The sequence below is a fragment of the Giraffa tippelskirchi genome, chromosome 13 (assembly GCF_054371585.1).
Source record: "Giraffa tippelskirchi isolate mGirTip1 chromosome 13, T2T-mGirTip1v1.2.pri, whole genome shotgun sequence".
Lineage (NCBI taxonomy): Eukaryota > Metazoa > Chordata > Mammalia > Artiodactyla > Giraffidae > Giraffa > Giraffa tippelskirchi.
Window position 1 is genome coordinate 100,733,489 of NC_137287.1, and position 26,632 is coordinate 100,760,120.

Sequence of the window (26,632 nt, forward strand, 5' to 3'; positions counted from 1 at the left end):
ATCCATTTCCCCACGTGGTTTCAGCGCCCCCTGCAGGTCTCCTCCACGCTGCCCCCTCAGCTCGCCCCTCGTCTCAGTGCCCTTTGTAGGTCTCCCTCCACTCTCCCTTCATCCATCCCCACTGGCCATTGTCTCAGCACTACCTGCAGCTCCCCAGACAGCTCTCACCTCCTCTCCCTCACTTTCTGCCTCCTCCATCATCCTCTCCCCAGGCCACGCCCCTTGCATGCTGCGCCCCCCTTCCCCGCTCTGCGCCTGCGCACTGCCATCTTTTACCCTCGCACCCAATCGGCTGGCAGCAGCAGGCAGTGGCCTGCAAGCATGCGGCATGAGGCGGATTCCAGTGGGCTTGACGGGCTGCACGTCCAGGCTACGCTTCTTGGGTGAGGATCCTCCCCAGGGGGGCCAGACTCCAGCCTCCTCCGGAGGAGCTGCTCCGCGTGGGCGCAGGAGTGGGAGTGGGCGGGATGGTGGGAAAGGTTCCTGAGAGCTGCACCACAGAGGTGGGGGAGGGGCCCAGCCATGGAGGGGCCAAGCGGGGAGAGGTGGTCCAGGGACGGAAAGATGCCCCAGGCCTGGAGGGGGCATGTGGTGAGCCTGAGGCCTGAAGGCCAAGGCTGCGTGGGTAGAGGCCCTAGGCCTGAAGCCTCCATGGCTCAAAGGGTGCTCAGTCTGTAATTGTGCCCTGGTGGGAAGCTGGTTCAAGCCACCCTTCTGGACCTGGAATGTGCATTTGCTGAAAGCCTGGCCAGTCTCAAATCTTTTGGTTCTAGAATCTTCTAGACAAACACCTACTTTAGCCTAAATCCTGCTTAGCCTCAGCCCCTTCTCAGCCTAGGCTGAGTTAACTTAGTCCTGATTGGGCCTTGATCATCCCCAACGCCTAGTAGGCTGAACCCCCTACTGTGCCCACTCAGACAGGCTTGCTTCTTTCTCTGACAGAGGCGGAGTCATGATGGCAGGGGCTGAGCTCTCTGACCCCCCTGAGCAGTTCACCCAAATCAAAGAACCAGAGTTGATACAAGACAGGGCTCTGGAGGAGAAGGAGGAAGAGGAAGAGGAAAATGACGAGGTGTGCCAAGTAAAGCAACAGTCGGGCTCTGCGGGTTTGGAGGTGGAGAGTGCTCAGGGGCCCCTCCAGACCACGATCCTGGAAGAGGTGCCAGAGCTGGTGCTGGCTGCCCCGGAGGAGAGCGAGAGGCACATCTTGACCCTGCAGACCGTGCACTTCCCCTTGGAAGAGGCTGAACTGCAGGACCTCAGCTGGCTGGATCCCCAGCAGGAGGACGAGAGGCAGGTGACAGTGCACCAGGCTGGTAGTGGGGTGCAGTCGCTGGTGTGGCTTGCGGAGGCGCCCCAGCAGAGCCTGCGCCAGTGTGTCCTCAATGTCCAGGAGGAGGTATACTCGCTGCAGGAGATGCAGGTGATGCAATTTCAGCTTCTGGAGGAGAATGTGACTGGGGCCAGTGAAGAATATAAGTCTGCAGTGAGCCTGGAAGAAAGCACTGGATCCATAAAGGTACATCTGGTTTTAAGAAAAGGAAGGGGGAGCCAGAAAACTATTTTTTAGAGTTCTCCTTCCCTGGGTTGGGAAGATCCCTCAGAAAGGCATGGCTACCCACTCCAGTACTCTTGCCTGGAGAATCCCATGGACAGAGGAGCCTGGTGGGCTATAGTCCATGGAGTCGCAAAGAGTCAGAAATGACTGAGCGACTAACTTGTGCAATATTACATATGGATAAGCAGTTTAAATTTTGTATTTTAAACACAGGGACTTCTCAGGTGGACAGTGGTTAAGACTTCTCATTTCAATGCAGGGGGTGCAGTTTGATTCCTGGAAGCTAAGATCCCATATACCTTACGGCCAAGACACCAAAACATAAAATAGAAGCAATATGTTAACAAATTTAATAAAGACTTTAAAAATGGTCCACATCCAAAAAGAAAAACTTAAAAAAAAGACAAAATTAAACACAATAAAAATATGTCCCAGAAAAATCATGGAGGAACTTGTGCGGTTTTTTTAGAGTTTAAGAAGTTAAACTAATTAGAATACGATAAGATCCGTTGTATTTTTAAACTGTATTAAGGTTCCATTCAAACCCTTGATGCTTAATAATTACAGTTTATTCATTTTGGTTGCAATGGGCAATTTTCTGTTCTTTTTTGTGTTTTCCTCTATGGATTTTGTGGTTTCATCAAGGCAAAGAGTTAAATCAGGCTGTAATTAATGGTATTGTACTTGTTTGAATACTTGTTTTTCGTGTATTAGCTCCAGAAAGGTCAGGAAGAGGAACAGCTGCTGGCTGAAGGTGGATTCAGTGAAAAAACAGAAGAGCAGTTTTTTCTTGTGGAAGCAAGGCCAGGAGATGAAGGAAGAAATGAAATTGTTCTGACATTTTCAAACTTAAATATGGAAGAACAAAAAGAGAAACCTGAGCTGGGTCAAGCACACCTCGAAAAACCCAGCACTACGAAAAATCAAAAAAAGGCAAACGGTAGGCCAGTTCATTTGTTGCAAGAAGCTCTGCAAACAACAGGGCAACTGATTCTCTTTAGTGGGGGAGATGGCACTTTGAGTTTGTAGTGGTTGCTTTAGTCGTTTTCAGAATGGCAGGAAATTTTGAACTCTGTATTATGAAGCAAATGCAAAAGTTTTGTGGTGTGTGACCAAATGTTTTAAAAGCATAGTACAGAGACTCCTTTCTACTTAGGTGCACTTAAATAGAAGCTTGGACTTCCAAGGTGGCTCAGTGGTAAAGAATACACCTGCCAGTGCAGGAGACACAAGTGTGATCCCTGGGTTGGGAAGATGCCCTAGAGAAGGAAATGGCAACCCACTCCAGTATTCTTGCCTGGGAAATCCCCTGAACATAGGAGCCTGGCAGGTACAATCCATGGGGTTGCAAAAAGTCGGAAACGACTTAGCGACTAAACAACAGCAACAGATAGAAGCTTGGGCCCCATCTGCTCCCTACTTGGCAACCCTGGGGGTTGGGAGGTCTGATGGAGACCAAAGCAAGTGTGTCAGCACTGGGAGATGGACAGAGTGATGCCCGGAAGGCAGCCAAGACATCTTGTAAGGGGAGGGGATGTTTAGGTGAGGTTAGGAAAGAGGATAAACCTGACCCTCAAAAATTATTTGTTCAGGTTTTAAAAAAGTTTAGTTTCTCTCTTATCTAAATCAAGAGATTTCACCCTTGAAATTTCAACTTTTAGCTCTTTTATAAAAAGCTGTATCTGGCCACCTTTGGCTATTTCCTCCTTCTAGCAACAGTTGGTCAGGGCTAAAAAGTGATTCAGTTTAGAAAACCACACTGCCACCATTGTCCCTTCTTACTTGTGGTTAGCATCATCTCAAAGTATTTTGCAATTTCTTCTTTGACCCATTGGTCCTTTCGGAGTATGTTGTTTAACTTCTATATATTTGTGAATTTTCCAAATTTCTTTCTTTTATTGATTTCTGACTTCAGTCTGTGATGGTCAAAGGGCTGATTATTTCTGTCTTCTAAAATTAATTGACACTTGTTTTCTGGTTTACCCTATTGTCTTTCCTGGCAAAGGTTCCATATACACCTGTGAAGAATGTATATTCTGCTCTTGTTGAGTGGAGTGTTCACAGAAGTCTATTCTGTCAACTAGATTTATGTTGAGCTTCTGTTTCCTGGATGATGTTTTGTCTAGGTGTGACCTTCATTGTTGACAGTGGGTTGTTGAAGTCTCCAGCTGCTATTGAAGGCTCTCTTCCTACTTTCAGTTCTTTCAGTTTTTGCTTCAAGTATTTTGGGGACCTATTATTAGGTGCACGTGTGTTTATAATTGTTATATCTTTGTGATGATTTGACTCTTCTACTCTTATATTATGTTCTATTTAAAAATGCTTGCTTATTTATTTTTGGCTGCGAGGGCTTTTCTCTAGTTGCAGCAGAGCAGGGACTACTCTCTAGCTGCGATGCGCAGGCATCTCATCGTGGTGGCTTCTTTTGTTGTGGAGCAGAGGATCTAGGGTGTGCGGGCTTTAGTAGTTGTGGTACGTGGGCTTAGTTGCTCTGCAGCAGGTGGGATCTTCCCTGGATCAGGGATCGAACCCCATGTCTCCTACATTGGCAGGTGAATTCTTTCCCACTGAGTCACCCGGGAAGCCCCGCATTACGTTCTTATCTGTCTCTTGTAACAGTTTTTGTCAGAGTCTATTTCGTCTGTTAGTATAGCCACCCAGCTCTGCTATTCTTTTGGTTACCGTTTGCATGGATTGTCTTTTGTTGGGTCACCACATTAGGTTAAAGAAAAAAAAAAAGGATGTGCCAAGTTACTTTGATGTATTTAAGTGGAATTTGAACACCTAAAGAAAAATGTTTACAAACACATTAATGTTGTCTCTCCCTCCTGCAAAAGTAAAACGAACCTTCCACTGCAACTTCTGCAAGTTCACCTCTTCTAGAATTTCTAATTTCAATCGTCATATGAAAGTTCACAGCACGGAAAAGCCCCACGTGTGTCACCTCTGCCTGAAAGCTTTCCGTACAGTCACCCTCCTTCGGAATCATGTCAACACCCATACAGGTAAATAGCTGAGGGGGTCTTTCCCTTGCAGGATGTGTATTGAGGCTTGCGTAAGAAGGCAGATCCACCTGTTTCTATATTAAAATGGAGTCTTTTTTTAGACTTTAGTTTTGTCTTTGTTTCTTCCATTTTGATTAAAAACATTGGATGGTCCAAAGATTTTTCTCATATCTCTCTGGAGCATTTGGTTTAAAGAGCCTCTTCTGGATTTTTAAAGCATTTTGACACTATCATTTCTACGTTATAATTGCTTAGAAAAATTGTTGTTAAATCTTGTTTGAAAGAATAAACTGTGTGATTTTACAGGAACCAGGCCCCACAAGTGTGGTGATTGTGACATGGCATTCGTCACCAGTGGAGAACTCGTCCGCCACAGACGTTACAAACACACTCACGAGAAACCCTTTAAATGTTCCGTGTGCAAGTATGCTAGTGTAGAAGTAAGTTCACTCTTTGTACTTAGTGTCTTATTAAGAAGTTTCTGTAAATCAAACTGGTAATAGAATCTCTTCCAATATCTTTCTTGTTTCCAAATTTAATTTTTAAAACATGATTTCTTTTTTTTTTTGATACCACTAGTGAAAGTAATATATTATGGTGTACAGATTACAAGTAATCTATGGTCCTTGAGAAATAATTCTTATACTTGTTTAAACATTCTACCCAGCAGTCCATGTAGCACTCATTCCACAAAATCAAAATGTATTTGCCGTAACACAGAACACAGATCCGGTTTGAATTTTTGCTGAAATCTTTGAGCTTTCCTCAGTGGTACTTGGTTCAGTGCATAGCAACTTGTTTAAAGATTCAAACATGGCCATTTCTGCTCTTAAGGACAGAGACCACCTTTTTCAATCTTCAGTTTTGTCATGATCATTTCAACTAGATTGGTTTATTTATACCTTCCAGAAAACTGAGCTCATCCTCAGTGAAATGACAGCAGAAGAGTACCGTTACTTTTTTTAATTTTTGATTGATTTATTTTTATTTGTGTCTGTGCCAGGTCTTCGTTGCTGCACACGGGTGTTCTCTAGTTGTAGTGAGTGGGGGCTACCCTCTAGGAGCGGTGCACAGGCTTCTCTGGTTGTGGAGCAACAGACTCTAGGGCGTGTGGGCTTTAGTAACTGTGGCTCCCGGGCTGGAGAGCACAGGCTCAGTAGTTGTGGCTCACAGACCCAGCTGATCCATGGCATGTGAGATCCTCCCGGACCAGGGATCAAACCAGTGTCCCCCGCATTGCAAGGTGGATTCTTAGCCACTGGACAACAGTTACTTTTGAATGTCACTTTTCTGCAAGTTTTAAGGACTCCACTGTCCAGTACAGCACATGCTGGGTCCTGAGCCCACTGGGCAAGGAAAAGACACTCAAACTCAACTAAGCCAAAGGGGACAGCGAAAGTTTAAATGCAGTAGTGATGCAACTGTGTTTCATCAACTAGGAAATTTCACAGACAGTGTCAGAATTTGATTCCAAAAATAATTTTTTTTTTTTTGCTATTACTATTTTTAAAAATTGTTTCATATCTGAGTTAAAGGTTGAAACTGTATAATGAAAATGTAACCAAAAGAGTGTGTGTGGGATCTAGCTACTCGCTGCTTAAAAGCCAATAAACTGGCCAGGTTGGTGGAAAGGAAAGTTTGCTTTATTTCAGGTGCTGGCGTAGCTCAGTCAGTAAAGAATCTGCCTGCAATGCAGGAGACCCACGTTCGATTCCTGAGTTGGGAAGATCCCCTAGAGAAGGAAATGGCAACCCACCCCAGTATTCTTGCCTGGAGACTCCCATGGACAGAGGAGTCTGGCAGGCTACAGTCCATGGGGTCACAAGAGTTGAACACGACTTAGCGAATAAACCACCACCACCAGCAACTTGGGGGAGAGGGTGGCGGACATCTGTCCAAAGGCCAACTCCCCCCACCCCGACAAGCAGAGGGTGAGAACCTTTATAGACAGAGTTGGTGGCAGGGGAGCTACATGCAGAAACGGCAGTCATCTGTAACAGTCTTCCTCAGATTGGTCATCAGAGGTCAGACCAGCATCATCTTGGTTGTTTTAGGTACAGTTAATCTTCAGTTCTAGGGTCCCTTTGTTCCCATTTCTTTGAGGCCAATTCTCAGCATTGTGGCAGCTCATGTCCTGGGTGCCACGTAGTAACTGGTCTTCATGTAGTAACTTTTCTACCTGGTGTTTTAGTATCTGTAAGACAGTTCACAGGATATGGCCCAGAATGTTATCCATAACCCTTGAGAAAGAACTGAAGGTCCTTCACTATGCTTAATGAGTATGTCATTATTATTTAGTCTCTTTTGACTTTGTTTTTTGTTTGTTTCAGCATTTCTCACTCTCTGGTTAAACTTATTCCTTGACTAAAGTTTTCTACAGACAAAAGGCAGGCAGAGGACATGTTGGGGGAGCAAGGACCGTAGGATCCTGAAAGTGAAAGTGTGAGTGGCTCAGGCGTCATACTCCTTGTGACCCCCATAGACTGTAGCCCCCTGGGATCCTCTGTCCATGGAATTCTCCAGGCAAGAATATTGAAGTGGGTTGCCTTTCCCTTCTTCAGGGAATCTTCCCAAGCCAGGAATCGAACCCGGGTCTCCTGCATTGCAGGCAGATTCTTTACCGTCTGAGCCACCAGAGAAGTATAGGCTCCTGCTGCATTTCAAAAACACAAATGTGGGGTTTCACAGAATGAAGCCATCTGAGGGTCATAAGCGTGGCATGGACTTTTGGTTGCTGTCCTACCAGTTCTCAGCACATACTTCCCAGGTTTGCTGAGACCCATCTCCGGGGTCGGCCTCGATACACTGACCCTCTGCTGTGGCCATCACCTTGTTGTCGTTGTTCTTATTTTTTGCATTTTCGAAGTCTAGCATGCTGGTCTGCTCTAAGGGGGAGTAGCCCGAGTCCCTTCCCTGACATCACCCCTATACAGTGCCAGCAGGAGTGAGGAAGGCTGGGGTACAGGTACAGCAGCTTCTGAACTCCCCTCTTTCCCCATCTTCACTGTCACAGCCATCCAGAGAAGGTTTACACACAGGCATCTTTGATGGGCTTCTCTGGTGGCTCAGGCAGTAAAGAATCTGCCTGCAGTGCAAGAGACCTGGGTTCGATCCCTGGGTCAGGAAGATCCCCTGAAAAAGGGAATGGCAACCCACTCCAATATTCTTGCCTGGAGAATTCCATGGACAGAGGAGCCTGGCAGGCTACAGTCTATGGGATCACAGAGTCGGACACGACTACGTGCCTGACACTTTTCTTTGATCATTCACACCATGCAACTTATCAAGCCTCTCATGCTATGATTTTAAAAGTTCTTTTTGTTTTGCTTTCTGGTACCCTCAAAGATATCTTTTTTTCTTCTAATAATCTAAGCTGGGACTTCCCTAGTGGCGCAGTAGATAAAGAATCAGCCTGCCAATGCAGGGGTTCGATCACTGGTCTGGGAAGATCCCACAAGCCACAGAGCTACTAGTTGTGGGCCACAACTACTGAGCCCATATGCCGCAACTCCCAAAGCCCGTGAGCCTAGTGCCTGTGCTCTGCAACAAGAAAAGCCACCGCAATGAGAGGCCAATACACTGCAACAAAGAGTAGCCCCCACTCACTGCAACTAGAGAAAGCCTGCCCACAGCAACGAAGACCCAGTCCAACCAAAAATAAATAAAAATGAAAATCTAAAAGCTGAATTTTTTTTGGTTTGGCTCTTGTTTTCCAAGTCTTCCTCTGTTCTAGAATGTTCTTCAGGCTTGTGTGTAGTTGCCGCACATTAGGGAACCCAGGCAAGTGCAGCCCTCCTAAGATTACAAAGAGGCTGCTCAGGGCTTTCTGACATCTGTATTCCAGGCATGGGTAATTACCTTCTGTTCTACTAAAGGTAGATAAAGGCCCAAAATAAGTGATTACAGAGTAAGAACAGTTCTTGAAGGTAATAAAATAGGCACACACACAAAAAAATGATCAAATGAGAGGCGTGTCTGCCTTTTAATTGAGTAGGATACATACATTCTAATTAACTTAGAATGTAGTGTATTTTTTTTCTACTTAAATGTTACTTTTCTTCCACTTAAAAGTTACTTCTCTGGCAGTACAGGGGATAAGAATCTGCCTGCCAATGCAGGGGACCCGGGTTGGATCAGTCCCTGATCTGGGAAGATTCCACATGCCACGGACCAACTAAGCCCATGCACCACAACTACTGAAGGCTGTGCACCCAGAGCCCATGCACCACAGCAAGAGAAGCCACTGCAATGAGAAGCCCTGTGCACCGCAACTAGAGAGTAGCCCTCGCTCTCTGCAGGTAGAGAAAGCCCACGCACTGCAAGAAAGACCCAATGCATTCAAACATAAAATCAATAATTTTTTTAAAGTTACTTCTCATGGAGAAACTACTGCCACGAGGAACCTATTCTTTTGTTAAAAGATAGCTATTTGACTGCTCGAGGCATTAGTTGCGGCACACGGAATCTTCAGTCTTCGCTGCGGGTTGTGGCATGTGGGATCCAGTTCCCCGACCAGGGATTGAACCTGGGCCTCCTGCATTGGGAGCATAGAGTCCTAGCCACTGGACCACCAGGGAAGTCCCTGGAACCTCTTCTTAATTACCAAGAAGGCTTTCCTCCATCCCTGGGCTGTTTAGGGTCCACAGGACTTGGAGCTGTGAAGTGCCTCCAACAGACGCAGGTCCATTCAAGAGCTCATGTTTCAAGTTTCTCTATTTACACAAACAATAGTTTTGTGGCCTCCACGCTTCTGCAGCACAATCTAAACTTTGCCGCTTTTGAGAGGATGTTGCCTTAGAAATGAAAATAAAATTGTGTCTGCACTGAGCGTCTGGATTTTCACCTTCTCTGGCAAAGCAAAGCTGAAGATGAGAGTCTCTTGATCCTCCTGCTCATTATCACCCGAGGATCTCAATGCACACAACTCAGATGAAGGACATCATCCAACCCAGAAAGGAAAATGAAAGGCTTAGCGTGTTTTCCGGGGTGTGAAATGGGCTCTGATGTTAACGTTGGACTCATTTACATATCTTTTATAATGCTGCTTTATTCAAGAGTCCGCAGGTTTGACGTTTCCATTGCAATAAATATCTTTCATTTGTTTACCAGGCGAGCAAGTTGAAGCGCCACATCCGCTCGCACACGGGTGAGCGCCCCTTTCAGTGCTCCCTCTGCAGCTACGCCAGCAAAGACACCTACAAGCTGAAGCGGCACATGAGAACACATTCAGGTAGGAGTTTTTCCTGCTTAAGGCCAAATAGGTAAAGCATTGCTTTCTCTGAGAGCTTCCCAGGTGGTGCTAGTGGTAAAGAATCCGCCTGCCAACGCAGGAGACACAAGAGACGTGGGTTCCATCCCTGGTTCAGGAAGATCCCCTGGAGGAGGGCATGGCAACCCACTCCAGTATTCTTGCCTGGAGAATCCCATGGACAGAGGAGCCTGGCGGGCTACAGTCCATGGGGTCGCAAAGAGTTGGACATGACTGGGCGACTGAGCACACAGGCACGCGTGGGTCTTGAACCATGAGCAGCCACCAGATGTTAGGAGAGTCGCTCCCTCTGGCCCACTGTCCACACAGCTGGACGTGACGTTGTCTGGCTTGATTTAGGAATCTCGCGCTCACTGGAGAGTCAAACGTAGGATGAAGGAGCTGAAAAGGGAATATTGGGGGAAAGAAAGGCTTTCAGCTCCAGGTGTCCTTTGGGGACGCACCAGGGTTTTCGGGGTGGAGCCTCTCGGTGAAGGGTCACTGTTGTCCTCCGTGCCCCAGGTGAGAAGCCCTACGAATGCCAAATCTGCCATGCCCGCTTCACCCAGAGCGGGACCATGAAGATGCACATCCTGCAGAAGCACAGCGAGAATGTCCCCAAGTACCAGTGCCCACACTGCACCACCATCATCGCCAGGAAGAGCGACCTGCGTGAGTGTCTGCGTCTGGAACTTCCTTTATTGTTTTTTTCATTGGCGTGTAGTTGCTTTGGGCTTCCCTGGTGGCTCAGACGGTGAAGAATCTGCCTGCAATGCAGGAGCCCTGGGTTCAATCCCGGGATCAGGAAGATCCTCTGGAGAAGGAAATGGAAACCCACTCCAGTATTCATGCCTGGAGAATCCCATAGACAGAGGAGCCTGGCAGACTACAGTCCATGGGGTTGCAAGACCCGAATATGACAGAGCCACGAAGACTTTCACTTTTCATGGCTGCTTTACAGTACAATGTGAATTAGTTATATGTATACATCTATCCCCTCCTTCTTGAGCCTCTCTCCCACCCCGTCCCATCCCACCCTTCTAGGTCACCCCAGAGCACTGAGCTGAGGTCCCTATGCTGTACAGCAGCTTCCCGCTAGCTATCTGTTTTACACATGATAGCGTATACATGTCAGTGCTGCTGACTTCTTCTGGCTGCGCTGTGTGCAGCTCTGGGAAATCTGACGAGCCCTGGGCCTGATGCCAGGGAGGCAGTAGAATTCAAGAACTACTCCTGGGGGGGGGGGGGGGGTGTTCCAGAGGTCTTATGGTGCCATCTTGTGGCTATATTCATAATTGCAGTTTCAGAGTTAGGTCCAGGTCCAGTCTGGGTACACAGATGAACTCTCACGGGCATTTCAGCTCATAATGGGCTTCCTCCGGGTGTTACTCGGCTCCATATTGGGTCTGTTTTTTCACAAATGATGAAGGAGATCAGAGACAGAAAGAGAACTTACCCCAGAGTCCCGTGACCAGGATGCCAGGACATGGCCTCGTTGCAGGTTCTGAATCTTTTATTAGTGTTCTGTCCAGTGACACTCGGCAAGCTTTTCTTAACCCCCTGCTGTGACCCTGAAAAGTTCTGGGAACTGAAGGTACAAAAGCAAGAAGTGTGGCATGGTTCTTCCCATAAGGAACTTGCTTCAGTGAAAGAGTCCTCTTCCTGTGACATGAAATCCACATTGTGACCAGGTAAACTGGCATAGCAGAGGAGATACCTTGAGTAGCTCTGAGTGCCGGGTGGAGAGCTGGCATCATGTGCCACCTTCAGGGGAAACTGGTTGTAGTTGGTGTCCGGGGTGGGGGACAGGGAGAGTGAGCGAGCCAGCCTCTCTCCTTTGTTCCAGGATTCCCGGTCCCTCAGTTTCCACTGCCTCTGTCCTCTTCTTAAAACACATAACACTCTGATGCTCAGAATATGCCAGCAGAGGTAGAGTCCCCGGTTTGCCCAGAGAAATTCTAGAGACGAGAGGCGCTATTTTGAAAACATTTCTGAAAGGGTAAAGGTGTTTAGTGAAGCCTTAGCTTTTATTTTTCATTCAAAATCTTTGTCACTTGTAAAACTCAGCCCAGCGGGACCTTGTAGGGCGTGAATCATGAGCCAGTTGCCAAGAAGGGACATTTTCAACATCACCACCAAGAAATACAGACTATGGCCCATCTGAGTCAGTGACACCCTCCATACATGTCATGAGATGCTCTATAAACAAGCTCAGCCTTCCTTCTTGTCTCTATAGGAGATACCAAGCTCTTTAAATGACTGGGTCGGCACACCTGGCGTGTGTACCTCCACCCAGCAGTTGTTGATTTTAGTTTAGCCTCTGACAAAGAGGATCACAAAGCCAACTCACGCTAGACTCAGTTGACAAGAAATTATCGTAGAGTGTGTCTGTCAATTATGACAAAGGAAAAATTAGAGGAAAATCATCTAACAGAACGTCTGGGCTTTTAAGTCAGAATACAGAGGTTAGGGACTTCCCTGGTGGTCCAGTGGTTAAGACTCAGAGATCCCAATGCAGGGGGCCCAGGTTTGATCCTTGATCAGAGAACTAGATCCTGCATGCCCCAACTAAGACCTGGTGCAGCCAAATAAATATATATTTTTTTAAATTATGCAAAAAGTGCAGAGGTTATATCTTTGTTATGTAAAACCATCCTAGGCCACACAGTGGTAAAGAACCTGCCTGCCGATGCAGGAAACGGGAGACACAGGTTCTATCCCAGAATCAGGAAGATCCCTTGGAGAAGGAAATAGCAACCCACTCCAGTATTCTTGCCTAGGAAACCCTGTGGACAGAGGAGCCTGGTGGGCTACAGTCCATAAGGTTGCAAAGGGTCGGACACAATCAGCATGTGCACAGACACACACGTAAAACCACCTTAACATTATCCTAAAAATCCACCCACATAGCAAGGTTCTCCGAGTGCTTTGTTTAATGAACATGTTGGGTCTGATATGTCCTACCTTATGTGCTTAACTCCATGAGAAAGAATATTAGCATGAGATGTCAGTACACTGTGCATTTAAAGCAGCAGTTTTCAGCTGAGAATGACTTTACAGCTGGGGAGGTGGGCATTTGGCAGTATCTGGAGGCACTTTGGTTGCCACCCTGGGGAGGAAGGGATGCGACTGGGGCTAGAGGGTGGAGGCCAGCAATCCTGCTAAACATACATCCTGCAGCACCCAGAATGCCCCCACCTCTCCCAGGAAAACATCAGCCAGCTTCAAGTGTTACTACCAGCAGACCCCATTTTATTGCACTTTGCTTTATTGTGCTCCTCAGATGCTGTGTTTTTTACACATTGAACATTTGTGGCAACCCTGCATTGAGCAAGTCTATTTGCACCATTTTTTTCCGACTGCATTTGTTCACTTCTGTATCACGTTTTGGTATAAATCTCACAATATTTCAAATCCTTTACCAGCAAAAAGATTATGACTTGCTGAAGGCTCAGATGACAGTTAGCATTTTTTAAAGCAGTAAAGTAGTTTTAAATTAAAGTGTGTATCTAGTTTTTTAGACATAATGCTACTGCGCACTTAATAGATGATAGTCTAGCATAAACGTAAGATTTATAGGCGCTGGGAAGCAAAAACATCCATGTATTAATATTTGTTTTATTTGCTTTATCATAATGGTCTGAAAGGGAACCTGCAGTATCTCTGAGGTCTGCCTGTAGTTCCAAGGCTGAGAAACGCTATTTGAAGGGTAGGGGAAAATCGACCTCACAGAAAATAACTTCTTGTACATGATGCTCCGTGACGCTTTTAGGTGTCCATTTGCGCAACCTGCACACATACGAAGCTGCAGAGATGAAATGCCGTTACTGCCCTGCTGTCTTCCACGATCGCTACAGTCTTATCCAGCACCAGAAAACTCACAAAAATGAGAAGAGGTTCAAGTGTGAACACTGCAGCTATGCCTGCAAGCAGGTACTGTGTATCAGGAACTCCAGGCAGATGCTAGGGGGTAGGGGGAGATGGAAGAAGGAAGGGCTAGAGTGGGATTCTCTTTCACTTTGAACATATTCCGGAAAATCATGCCTTCCATAAAAGAGACTATTCAGAATAGCCAAAAGACAGCTGTGCATGAGCCAAGAGTTGTTTTTACAGTGTGGGTTCAAAAGTGTGGCTCACAGACCCCTTGAGGTCCTTGAAGCCAACCAGAATCATAAGGTCAAAGTCACTGTCATTAAGTAGTCATGCTGCCAACACACTCTCTGCCCTTTTGCTATGTGACGTTGGCACTGATGGTGCAAAAGCAGTGGGGCTGCCCGAACGTGAGTCAGAGCAGCCACACCATGCAGGACCTTTGTGGGTCTTGTTTTTTAATTAATTTATTATTTTTGGTTGTGCTGGGTCTTTGTTGATGCGTGTGGCCTTTCTCAAGTTGTGGAAATTGGGAGCTACTCTCTAGTTGCAGTGCGTGGGCTTCCCAGCGCGGTGGGTTCTCGTTGCAGCTCACGTGACTCTAGGTGCACAGGCTCAGTAGGTGGCAGCACGTAGGCTCAGGTGTATGTAGAATCTGTATTTTTTGTCTTGATTCCCTAAATGACTTACGCATATAAATCTTCGTTAAAATTTCTGGTGATTTCTTTGCTGAGAACAATGATTTTTAAATCGATACGGAGATTTGCTGTAACACCATCGGGTAATAGCCAGCAAAATGTTTAGATGCTTAACTTCCTTCGACCCCCAAATATCCGCTGAATTGAAACTCTAACGATAGGTTTTCAAGTTTGCAGGATCTGTCTGCTCTTTGTAAACTCGGATCATGGCCAATAATTATAGAAATGAGGCTGCAGATACATGAGCTCTTCTGGAGAGGAAATTGATTTCAGTTTCACTCTTCCAAGTGTGGTCTGCCTCATCCCCCCAGGAGTGAAGGACCGGCTGGGATTAATCGTGAGAACTTGGTAACCTGGTGGCAGGGTAAGACCTTGCTTCGTAGAGGCCATACTGTGCTGCTTCCGTGGTAGCGCTGTGTCGAGAATGCGAGAATGCGTTGGCTTTGTTTTTTCTTAAAAATGCACACATCTTTGGAGGAGGGGGGAAAAGTATGCAGTCAATAATGGGGCCTCGCCAATGGCTCAGCGGGAAAGGATCTGCCTGCAATGCAAGAGATGCAGGTTCAATCCCTAGGTCAGGAAGATGCCCTGGAGGAGGAAATGGCAACCCATTCCAGTATTCTGCATGCTACAGTCCATGAGGTCACAAACAGTCAGACACGACTGAGTGACTAAGCACACACAATAAATAATGCCTGATACTAAAAAATTCCTGTCAGTAGCTAAGCCTGTTTGTTTTCCTTGCCTTCCAGGAACGTCATATGACAGTTCACATGCGTACCCATACCGGAGAGAAGCCATTTGTCTGTCTGTCCTGCAATAAATGTTTCCGACAGCAGCAGCTTCTAAATGTGCACTTCAAGAAATACCACGATGCCAATTATGTCCCGACTGTTTACGAATGCCCTAAGTGTGGCAAAGGTTTTTCCCGCTCGGTAAGCTCCCTCAAGTCACAATAAATCCTCCTTGAAAAGATCCTGGGATCCCCCAGGCACAGTGTCACACCCAGGCAGTTTAAACCTGATTATAGAAACTTGCTAGGATTTAAGATAGCATCTGTCATGCCTTAGGAAAGTGGTTATTAGTTTTTTGGAGTCACGAAGTCTTGGAAATCTTATATAAACGTGTGGTCTCCCTTCTGTGGAAAAAGACAGTCCTGCAGACAGACTCTTTCAAAATGGCTTTAGGAAGTCCTCAGACTAAAGAACTCCTGCTTCTCAGGTAACATTTTAAAGAATTGTCCTTGTGGATTCGGTTTAGGCTACTTCATAGAGAGAAGGCTGTTTTTCATATGTTTTGTAGATGTTCTTAGACTCGTGCCATTGGTACTATGCCAAGAAATACACTTACTGTTCTATTTATCATTTTTTAGATGTTGTATTAGTTATCGATGGCATAATGAATTACCCCAACCCACTGGCTTACCACAACCCACATTTGCCCTGTCTCATTTTCTGTGGGTCAGGAAGTTGGGGTGGTTCCGGCTCTGGGTCTTTCATGGGTCACAGTCAGCGTGTTGTCAGGGCCGCAGTCATTTGAAGGCTTGACGAGGGCTGGAGGGACCACTTCCAAGCTGGCACCCTCAATGCGGCTGTTGGCTCTAGGCCACAGTTCCTGACCGCGTGGACCTCTCCATTGGGCTGCTCAAGTGTCCTCATAACCAGAGAGAGTGAGAGATAGCAAGGAGGAAGCCGCGGTGCCTTTTGTCCCCTAGTCTTAAAGTGACACGACCCTACTTCTATTCATCGCAAATGTATCACATAATTCAGGCCCTATTCCAGGGATAGGGGATAAGTCCCTTTTGAAAGAAAAAAGTGTCAATTTATGGACATTTTAAAGGCACCAGAGATGATGAGCCAGATTCCTAGATATGATGTATGCTTCACTCTAAATTTATAAAAGTTTAAAATGATCTGAATTTGACTATTTTATGGAGGAAACTGTCTTTCCTCTTAAGAGATGATGGTAAGGTTATTGTGTTTTTGGGGTAGTGTCATGGGACAGATTTAGAGTGTTAATGCTAAAACTTCAGAATTTCAAACAGAAGCAGTGGCAGTGCTCCAGAAACAGTGTCACTCATGCTGAATTGAAATTGTAAAGAAACCACAGGAAAACAGAGAAAAGAATAAGTCAGCCTCATAGACTCCTTCAGAACATAAAATCGGAAGTTTTGAAACTTTTCCTCCTATTCAAGCAAGCACATTGGGACTTGCATCTAGAATATATGAAGAGCTTTTACAGCTCAATAATAAAAAGGTAAGTATTCTATTAAAAACAAGCAAAGGATCTAAGTAGACATTTCTCCAAAGAAGATATACAGATAAACAATAGGCTTGTGAAAAGATTCCTCACTAAGGAAATGCAAAGCAGAATGACGGTGAGTTACCCCATGGGACAGCCATCAGGATAACTGTGATCAAAGAAGACAGATAATAAAAGATGAGGTGAGATTGGACCCCTCATACCCTACTGGTGAAATTTTTAAATGATGAAGTCACCTTGTCAGATAGCCTGGCAGGTCCTCAAGAAGTTAAACATCGAGTTACCATGTAACCTGGCAATTCCACACCTAGTCATGTACCCCAAAGAAGTGAAAACTTATGGCTACACAAAAAATATCTACATAGCCGTTCACAGCAGCATTATTCATTAAAACGTGTAAACTACCCAAATGTCTATCAACTAACAAACAGATAAAAATGCTGCCCATCCGTTTGATAGAATATTTGTTGTTTTTGTTCAGTCACCAAGTTGTGTCCGACTCTTTGGGACCCCATGGACTGCGGCACGCCAGGCTTCCCTGTCCCTCACCATCTCCCAGAGTTTGCCCAAGTTCATGTCCTTTGACTCGGTAAGGCCATCCAACCATCTCATCCTCTGTCACCCCCTTCTCCTCATGCCTTCAGTCTTTCCCAGCATCAGAGTCTTTTACCAGTGAGTTGATTCGTCATGTCAGGCCACCAAAGTATTGGAGCTTCAGCTTCAGCTTCAGCAACAGTCTTTCCAATGAATATTCAGAGTTGATTTCCTTTAGGATTGACTGGTTTGACCTCCTTGTAGTCCAAGGGACTCTCAAGACTCTTCTCAAGCACCATAGTTCAAAGAATCAATTCTTCAGCACTCAGCCTCCTTTATGGTCCAACTCTCACAGCTGTACATGACTACTATAAAAACCATAGCTTTGACTATATGAACCTTTGTCCACACAGTAATGTCTCTGCTTTTTAATATGCTGTCTAGGTTTGTCATAGCTTTCTTTCCAAGGAGCATTCGGCCTTTAATTTCATGGCTGCAATCATCATTCACAGTGATTTTGGAGCCCACACCTATTTACAGCAGTTTCTCTTATACAGTACATCATTTCCAGCTAACAAGAAAAAATTCAAAGGCATGCTAAACAGCAAAAATAAATAAATAAAAATTTGAAGAAAGAGAGCGAGCATCAGGAGGGCCAGGGACCTTGGAATTATCAGACCAGGAGTTTAAAACAACTATGATTCATATGCTAAGAGCTCTAACAGAAAAAATAGGCAGCACACAATGTAAGCTGAGCTGGAAATCCTAAGAAAGAACTGAAAAGAAATGCTGGAGATTAATAACACTGTAACAGAAATGAAGAATGCTCTGATGAATGAAGTCAAAGAAGAACCAAATGAGTAGAGAAATATTCCAGGTTTATGGATAAGAAAATTCAGTATCATCAAGGTATCACCTATAGATTCAGTGCAATTCCCATCACAGTCTTGTCAAGTTACTTTGTGGTTACTGACAAACTGATTCCCAGGTTTACAGAGAGAACAGAAGACCCACAATATTGAAGAAGAATGAAGTTGGGAGACTGATGCTTCCTGACTTCAAGACTTAATATAAAGCCTTAGGGACTTCCCAGGTGGTCCAGGGGTTAAGAATATGCCTTCCAGTGCTAGGGACGCAGGTCCGATCCCTGGTTGGTGAACAGAGATCCCACATGCCGCAGGGCGACTAAGCCCAGGTGTCACAACTACTGAGCTGCCTGCTCTAGAGTTCCCAGGATGCAACAAGGGATCCTGAGTTGCTGCAACTAAGACCCGATGCAACCAAATAAATAAATAAACTTTTTTTAAATATAAAAAATTATTTAAAAAAATAAAACTTCAGATAGTGTGATATTGGTGCAAGAACAGACCAACAGATCAATGGAACAGAATAGAGACCCCAGAAATAGACCTCCAAAAACACAATCAGCTGATCTTTGAAAAAGGAGCAAAAGCAAGACAATGGAGAAAAGAATCTTTTGAACAAATGATGCTGGAGCAATGGGACACCCACATGCAAAAAAAAGAAAAAGAAAATCAAGATCCAAGCCTTACACTTTTCCAGAAATTAGCTCAAAACGGATCACAGACTTAAAGGTTAAAAAAAAAAAAAAAAAAGCTGTAAAAGTCCTAGAGTATAACATAAGGGGGAAAGTTCCAGATGACCTTGGTATGGTGATATCTTTATAGAAAAAAACACCAAAGACATGATCCATGAGAGAAATAACTGATACAATGGGCTTCAATAAAATTAAAAAAACTTCTGTGAAAGACTATGTCAAAAGAATGAGCACATAAGCTACAAACTAGGAGAAAATATTTGCAAATGTCACATCTGATAAAAGATTTATCCAGAATACAAAGAACTCTTAAAACTCAACCACAAGAAAATGACCCAATTAAAAAATGGACCAAGGATTTTAACAGACACATCACCAAAGAAGATATTTGTCATTGTTGTTGAGTCGCTAAGTCAAGTCCGACTCTTTGCAACCCCATGGTCTGTGACACTCCAGGCTCCTTTGTCTTCCACCATCTCCCAGAGGTTGCTGAAATTCATGTCCATTGAGTCAGTGCCGCCATCCAACCATCTCATCCTCTGTTCCCCTCTTCTCCTTTTGCTTTCAGTTTTTCCCAGCATCAGGGTCTATTCCAATGAGTCAGCTCTTCGCACCAGATAGCCAAAGTACTGTAGCTTCAGCATCAGTCCTTCCAATGAATATTCAGGGTTGATTTCTTTCTTTTAGGATTGACAAAAGTCCATCTAGTCAAAGCTATGGTTTTTCCAGTAGTCATGTATGGATGTGAGAGTTGGACTATAAAGAAAGCTGGGCACTGAAGAATTGATGCTTTTGAACTGTGGTGTTAGAGAAGACTCTTGAGAGTCCTTTGGACTGTAAGGAGATCCAGCCAGTCCATCCTAAAGGAAGTCAGTCCTGAATGTTCATTGGAAGAACTGATGCTGAAGCTGAAACTCCAATACTTTGGCCACCTGATGCAAAGAACTGACTCATTTGAAAAGACTCTGATGCTGGGAAAGATTGAAGGGGACAACAGAGGATGAGATGGTTGGATGGCATCACTGACTCAATGGACATGAGTTTGAATAAACTCCTAAGTTGGTGATGGACACGGAGGCCTGGCGTGCTGCAGTCCATGGGATCGCAAAGAGTCGGACACAACTGAACGACTGAACTGAACTAAACTGACTGGTTTGATCTCTTTGCAGTCTGAGGGACTCTCTAGAGTCTTCTCCAGCACTACAGTTTGAAAGCATCAGTTCTTCAGCACTCACCCTTCTTTATGGTCCACATCTCACATCTGTACATGTCTACTGGAAAAACCATAGCTTTAACTAGACAGACCTTTGTCAGCAAAGTGATGTCTCTGCTTTTTAATACGCTAAGTTTGTCACAGCTTTTCTTCCAAGGAGCAAGCGTCTTTTAATTTCATAGCTGCAGTCACCCTCCTCAGTGATTATGGAGCCCAAGAAAATAAAATCTGTCACTGCTTCCACTTTTCCCCCATCTATTTGCCATGAAGTGACGGGACCGGACGCCATGATCTTCCCAGAAGGGTATACAGATGGCAAATAAACCTACGAAAAATTATTCCCCATCATATGTCATCAGGGAAATGCAAATTCAAACAATTGCTATTTTACCTAAACATGTATAATAACTTGTTAGAATAAAAGTCATTTTGTTTAATACTTTAAAAAAAAAAAGAGAGATGCCATGACACACCTATTTTGGAGCAGCCAAAATCCAGAACACTGACAACACCAGATGCTGGCAAGGATATGGAGCAACAGGAACTGTCATTTGTTGCTGGTGAAAGTGTAAAACAGTGCAGCCACTTTGGAAGACGGCTTGGAAGTTTCCTGCAAAAATAAATGTACAGTACAATCCAGCAGTCATGTTCTTTGGTATTTAACCCCAAAGAGCTGAAAGCTTATATTTACATACAAACCTGCTCATGGGTGTTTATAGCAGCTTTACTCATAATAGCCCAACTTGGAAGCAAGCAAGCCTTCCTCAAGTAGGTGGATGGACACATAAACTGTGGTGCATCCAGACAGTGGGATATTATTCAGTGGTAAAAAGGAATGAGCCATCAAGCCATGAAAAGACACGGAGGAACTGTACATGCTCATTAGGTGAAAGAAGCCAGTCTGAAAAGACCACAGATTGTATGATTCCAACTACACGGCTTTCTGGAAAAGGCAAAACTATGGAGACAATAAAAAGATCAATGGCCTCCAAGGGTTGGGCTTGATGGAAGAACGAATAGGCACAAAACAGAGGATTTTTAAGGCAGAAAATCTCTACCTCCCTCTCAATTTTGCTGAGAATGTAAAACTACTCCAAAAAAAAAAAAACAAAAAACAAAAAACCTGTGTTTAAATAAAAAAATAAGCAAATAAATGAAAGCATATCTGGATACTCAAATTCAATTTAATTTTTTAAAAGTAGTAGAGAACAGACTAGTGGACATAGCAGGGGAAGGGGAGGGTGGGACGAATGGAGAGAGTAGAATTTTCATACATACACTACCATGTGTAAGACAGTTTACAGTGAGAAGCTGCGTATAGTGCAGAGAGCTCAACTCAGTGCTCCGTGATGACCTAGAAGGGTGGGATGGGGGTGGTAGAGAGGTCCACAAGGGAGAGGATATATATACACCTATAGCTGATTCAGGCTTACCCGGGGCTCAGTGGTAAAGAACCCACCTGTGATGTCGAAGATACAGGAGACGCGGGTTTAATCCCTGGGTAGGGAAGATTCCCTGGAGGAGGGCATGGCAACCCACTCCAGTATTCATGCCTGGAGAATCCCATGGACAGACGAGCCTGGCAGGCTGCAGTCCACAGAGTCGCAAAGAGCTGGACACAACTGAGCACGCGGGCACGCATAGCTGACTCACTTTGCTGCACAGCAGAAACTAACAACAGTGTGAAGCAATCATGCTCCAATCAAAAGTAAGTGATGCACAAACTTTTGTCTTTAACACACAGTGGACCCTGTGTATTCCTCGAGGCAGGAATACTGGAGTGGGTGCCAGAATGTCACTCACCCTTCCTCCCCAGAAAGGACCCTCACTCTGGATTCGGAGTACCAGGGGCCTCCTCTCTTGAGAAACGTTTCCCTGACATGGATGTTTGTTGTATTGTTACACTTTGCTCTCTGGGCCCTAAATGTTGATGTGTGCTAAGTTGCTCAGTCATGTCCAACTCTTTGTGAGCCCGTGGATTGTAGCCTACCAGGCTCCTCTGTCCAAGGAACTCTCCAGGCAAGAATATTGGAGTGGGTTGCCATTTCCTTCTCCAGGGGATCTTCCTGACTCGGGGATCAAACCCTCATGTCTAAAGTCTCATGCATTGGCAAGCGAGTTCCTTACCACTGGCGCCATCTGGGAGGCCCCAAATATCGATATGTTTACTTAAAATCTTACCCCACTTACTTTTTAAAGGCTGGATATTTTATTTGTTTTGTTTGTTCATCCAGAACTGGTATCAGGGGTCCTTAGCCATGAACTTCGTGACATTGGGAAGTCCGTGACATTGTTGGGAAGTCGTACATGGAGATTTATGAACTTTGCTGGGGCTGGAGCCATTGCTTTTATCATATTCACAGAAGAATCTTTGACTCCAAAAGGCTTGGTTTTACATCCATTATCATTCTATTAACCAAGGATTGGTACACTTTTTTTCTGTAAAGGAACAGAAAGTAAATATTTTCAGCTTCACAGACCAGTTTCTGTCCCAGCTACTCAAGTCTGCTGTTGAAGCAGTGTTCCAACCCCTATGGCTAAGCATGAAATGGAAGAAATTTAAATAATATTTCCCCTCCCTGACATGTGAATCCTCCCTCCTCCTCCCCACACACCAGGACGGTCCTTAGCACCACACTGAAGTCAAAATGGAAATTAGGGGCGTGTTTTATATAATGGACATATTTAATGACATGCTGCCAATATCTTACTTTAGTTTGTGAACTTGTCAGATAGTGTGAGTGTTCTCACTTACTTTAAATCATCCTGAGTGTTTGCTGACAAAAATATATGGTTAATAGGTCTGATATGAAAGCTCTCAGCTGCCTTTTTAACTCCAGATGTTGTACGGTCTTAATACCTTCCAGGGGGAAGCTGACAGCACAGTGAAATGTACATGGTATATCATTGATTTGCATAAAATCCAGGATACAATCTATTGAATTTTTCAAGCCTCGCTTCATAGAGTAAAAACAGTCCAGAAAAATAAATTTTGTCTTCTCACTGACGCCTATGATTTTTAAAATATTTAAAGATGAGCTGGATTTTGGCTAGACCTAAACACAACAGAAAGCAGTCTCCTTTAAAAAGTTGTCTTGTTTGTACAAACTATGCGCGGCATGCGCTTTTCCCTACGTCCTGTCTCTTTAGCTGTGGGTTTTCCAGGGTCCTGTCTCATTAGCCGTGGGTTTTCCAGGGTCCTGTCTCTTTAGCTGTGGGTTTTCCAGGGTCCTGTCTCTTTAGCCGTGGGTTTTCCAGGCCGTTCCTGACAACAATGACTTGCCTCCCTGCCATGTCGTTTCCGTCTCCCCCTACAGAGCAACATGCAGAGACACTCGGAAAAATGTAACTCTGGGCAAGAAAAGCCGACCACCGTGGAAAAAGAAAGAACAATGAAGAGGAAGCCCGCCAACCCAAGAGAGCCAGCCAAGGAAGACGGTACCTCCTTTTAAACCAATCGGGTTTTTTTCGACAGTGGTTTCTGGTTGTACGTTTCCCAGGGTGCTGGGAGTTACTGTGAAAGGGAACCCTAAGTGCCCGACCCCGGCAGGCGCCAGGTGTTGCTACTGCCACCACAGTGGGTGGGTTGGTAAAGTGGAGGTGATGATGACAGTGAGGAATCGGAGAGGAATGAGCCTGGGGCCTGGTGGATACACACCCCTGTCTCATGGGGTCCTGGCTGGACGTGTGAGCCAGGCGGTGACGTCCTTGGCCACCCTGGTGGACTGTCCCTGGGCCTGATGGAGCTGCTGGGCACCGTGTCCATCTCCTGGGGCTGCTACAGCAAATGACCATGTTGTTGTCATTGTTTAGTCACTCAGTCGTGTCCGACTCTCTGTGACCCCATGGACTGCAGCACGTCAGACTTTCCTGTCCTTCACTATCTCCTGGAGCTTGCTCAAATTCATGTCCATTGAGTTGGTGATGCTATCCACCATCTCGTCCTCTGCCTTCCCCTTCTCTTGCCATGAATCTTTCCCAGCATCAGGGTCTTTTCCAGCACTTCACATCAGGAGGCCAAAGTATTGGAGCCTCAGCTTCAGCATCAGTCCTTCCAATGAGTATTCCCAGTTGATTTCCTTTAGGATTGACTGGTTTGATTTCCTTGCTGTCCAGAGGACTCTCAGGAGTCTTCTCCAGCAGCACATTTGTACTGTTCTATAACGGAAGGATTGCTTTCTAAAACGCTTACTGCTGTGCTAAAAATTCAGCAGTCACTTCCCAGATACAGTTGCACCATCTATCAGTTTTAATTTCTCAGCTTTATTTTAAATATACCAACCCTGTGCCTTTTTCCCCAAGAAGCCAGAGCCGAGGAGGTATCCCTGGTGAGTGGAGAGCTGTACCCGGGAGAGATGGTGCCCATTGACTTCATAGAAGCCAAGACCGGAGGTGAAGACCTGGAGGAAGACCTGACCTGTGACATGATCCTAGCCTTGATGGATAAGTGATAGGAGGCAGGGTTCAGTCTCACAGCCACGGAATTCTTAAATAGAGTTACAAGGTTTTAGCACTGTGTTTGAAACAATTGAATTCATCATAGCAAATTATCATAGTTTTTTCTAGAGCTTGTGGTAGTACCTAGAATTGTTTGCCTGTTTTCAACTGGATGTTGCAAAACATTGCAGGTATTTGATAAGGGCCCAAATCCTGAATTGGAGGATAAAACCTCAAACCTGTGAATTCATTTACTTGATGCAGACAACTTGGCCCATGATGACCAAGCAATAATTTTTGGATAATAGTTATTTCCATCATAGTATAGACTATTTAGTGCTTCAGCAAATAGTGTCAAACATGGGAAACTATAGGTTACATTGTACACACCCATGATATTTCTGATATTATAAGTTTTAACATTAAAGACTCCTTTTATGTCCATTTTTTTAATATAAATAAATTTTCCATAAAATTTAAAGCTAAATTTAATGTCATATAATAAAATGTAATGCTTTTAGTTAGTTTTAAATTCAACATGAAATATCTTAATGTTATTTTAAAAGCTGAATAGAAATAAGAAACTCTAAACTGGAAAATGATGAGTAAATTTTTTACTTTAGTTGATGAGCAAGACTCGAGTTTAGATTTTGCATTCTTCATGTCATTCTTTGGCATGTATGAAATCCCTCCCCCCATTACATTCCATTATTGCTTATTAGTTACTAGATCAATTGGCCACCCTTTTGTTTTGCTAAAACACCTTTGTTTATATTTTTTAAATAATTGGCAGAGAAAAAACATAAAAATCTGATAATGCTAATGTGTACCTCTAAAGAATTTGTACTTTTTCAGAGCTCCCTATAATGAGTATTTCTCTTTTGCCAATTGAATTTTCCCACATTTGAGTAGCACATGAAATGCCTCTTTTACTTAAAATTAACTAGTACCTATCTTTATAGTGAGGGTGTCCCATGAGGCTCAGGGTAAAGAACCCGCCTGCCAATGCAGGAGACTCGGGTTCAATCCCTGGGTGGGAAAGAGCTCCTGGAGAAGGAAATGGCAATCTACTCCAGTATTCTTGCCTGGAGAACCCCATGGACAGAGGAGCCTGGTGGGCTACAGTCCATGGGATTGCAAAAGAGTCAGACATGACAGCAACTAAACAAGAACATTCTTTATACTGAGTCATATTTTTCTTCTTAGCTCAGCAACTGCTTTTGCTATGAACTCTTCCCCTCCCCCATATTTTAAAATCATTGATAGGCCCTAAATTTTTTTTTAGCTTTATTGAGATGTAATTGACAAAATTGTAAGGTTTTTAAAGTATACCTTGTGATGACTTGATAAACAATTTGATGTACATATACATTGTAAAAGAATTTCTCCCATCTAATTAACTAAATTCAAATTCTTAAAATGCTGATCTGCTGTTAAAATACCCCAAGTTCAGAAGGCCCATGTAAGGTGAACATATGGAAGCAATTTCCTAGCAGGAAAGACAGTATTTTCATTTTATGACAGTGAATTAATTGAGATCACACAATAAGACTTAAATCCCATGCTCTGCTGTATGCTACAATTGGATCTATTTGAACTTCTGTAATACTTTCTTATTCTTTGACTGTTGTTTAAAGATGTTTTTGCAAAACTCAATAAAATGAATTGAGTCAAATTTGCTATCTTTTGTTACGTGTGAATGACAGTTCTAAAAAAGGTTTTCTTCGCCCAATGAGGAGGTGGAGAAACTGGAACCCTTGTGCATTGTTGGTGAGCACGTACAATGGTGCAGATGCTAGATGCTATGGGAAAAGTATGCTGGTTCCTCAAAAAATTAAAAACAGAATTACCACGTGATGCAGCAGTTTGGGGGATAGACCCAAGAATTGAAGCAGGGGATTGAAGAGATACTTGTACACCTGTGTTCACCATAGCCAGAAGGTGGAAGTAACAGAGGTGTCCATGGATAGATGCATGGATAAGCCAAATGTGGTCTATCTGTACAGTGGACTATCATTCAGCCTTAAAAAGGAAGAAAAACTTGACACCTGCTACAAGGTGGATGAACCTCGAAGATATTATGCTTAGTGATACAAGCCGGTGATAAAAAGACAAATACTGTTTGATTTCACTCATGTGAGGTTCCTAGAGGAGTCAAATTCCCAGAGACAGAAAGTAAGACAGTGGTTTGCAGGGGCTGGGGGGAGGAGGCAGGGGAGTTATTGTCTAATGGGGACAGTTTCAGTTTG

At 44.4% G+C, this 26,632-nt stretch overlaps 3 protein-coding genes and 1 non-coding gene across 6 annotated transcripts in view; 1 reads left to right on the forward strand and 3 right to left on the reverse strand.

Moving 5' to 3' along the window:
• The window catches only part of PCK1 (phosphoenolpyruvate carboxykinase 1), a 42,763-nt gene extending 42,569 nt beyond the window's left edge, over positions 1-194 (reverse strand). Inside the window, exon 1 of the mRNA XM_081559329.1 lies at positions 169-194. The gene's annotated coding sequence lies outside the window, so the exon portion shown is untranslated. The remainder of the gene's footprint in view (positions 1-168) is intronic.
• Positions 1-26,058, forward strand: CTCFL (CCCTC-binding factor like). 2 transcript variants are annotated; one of them, XM_081559327.1, is made up of 11 exons: positions 1-383; positions 943-1,519; positions 2,273-2,498; positions 4,396-4,563; positions 4,870-5,003; positions 9,673-9,793; positions 10,334-10,483; positions 13,584-13,744; positions 15,132-15,314; positions 23,264-23,384; positions 24,249-26,058. In XM_081559327.1, the coding sequence occupies exons 1-11, from the start codon at positions 322-324 to the stop codon at positions 24,395-24,397; spliced, it is 2,052 nt and encodes a 683-aa protein (XP_081415453.1). In that variant the 5' UTR covers positions 1-321; the 3' UTR covers positions 24,398-26,058. The 2 variants fall into 2 exon arrangements, with proteins under 2 accessions (XP_081415453.1, XP_081415454.1); XM_081559328.1 differs by having other exon boundaries at positions 24,252-26,058.
• RBM38 (RNA binding motif protein 38) overlaps positions 1-26,632 on the reverse strand; it is a 124,326-nt gene that overhangs the window by 8,543 nt on the left and 89,151 nt on the right. The gene's annotated exons all lie outside the window — the stretch shown is intronic.
• Positions 9,068-9,140, reverse strand: TRNAW-CCA (transfer RNA tryptophan (anticodon CCA)). Its single transcript has one exon. It is a non-coding gene; the product is annotated as a tRNA-Trp (tRNA).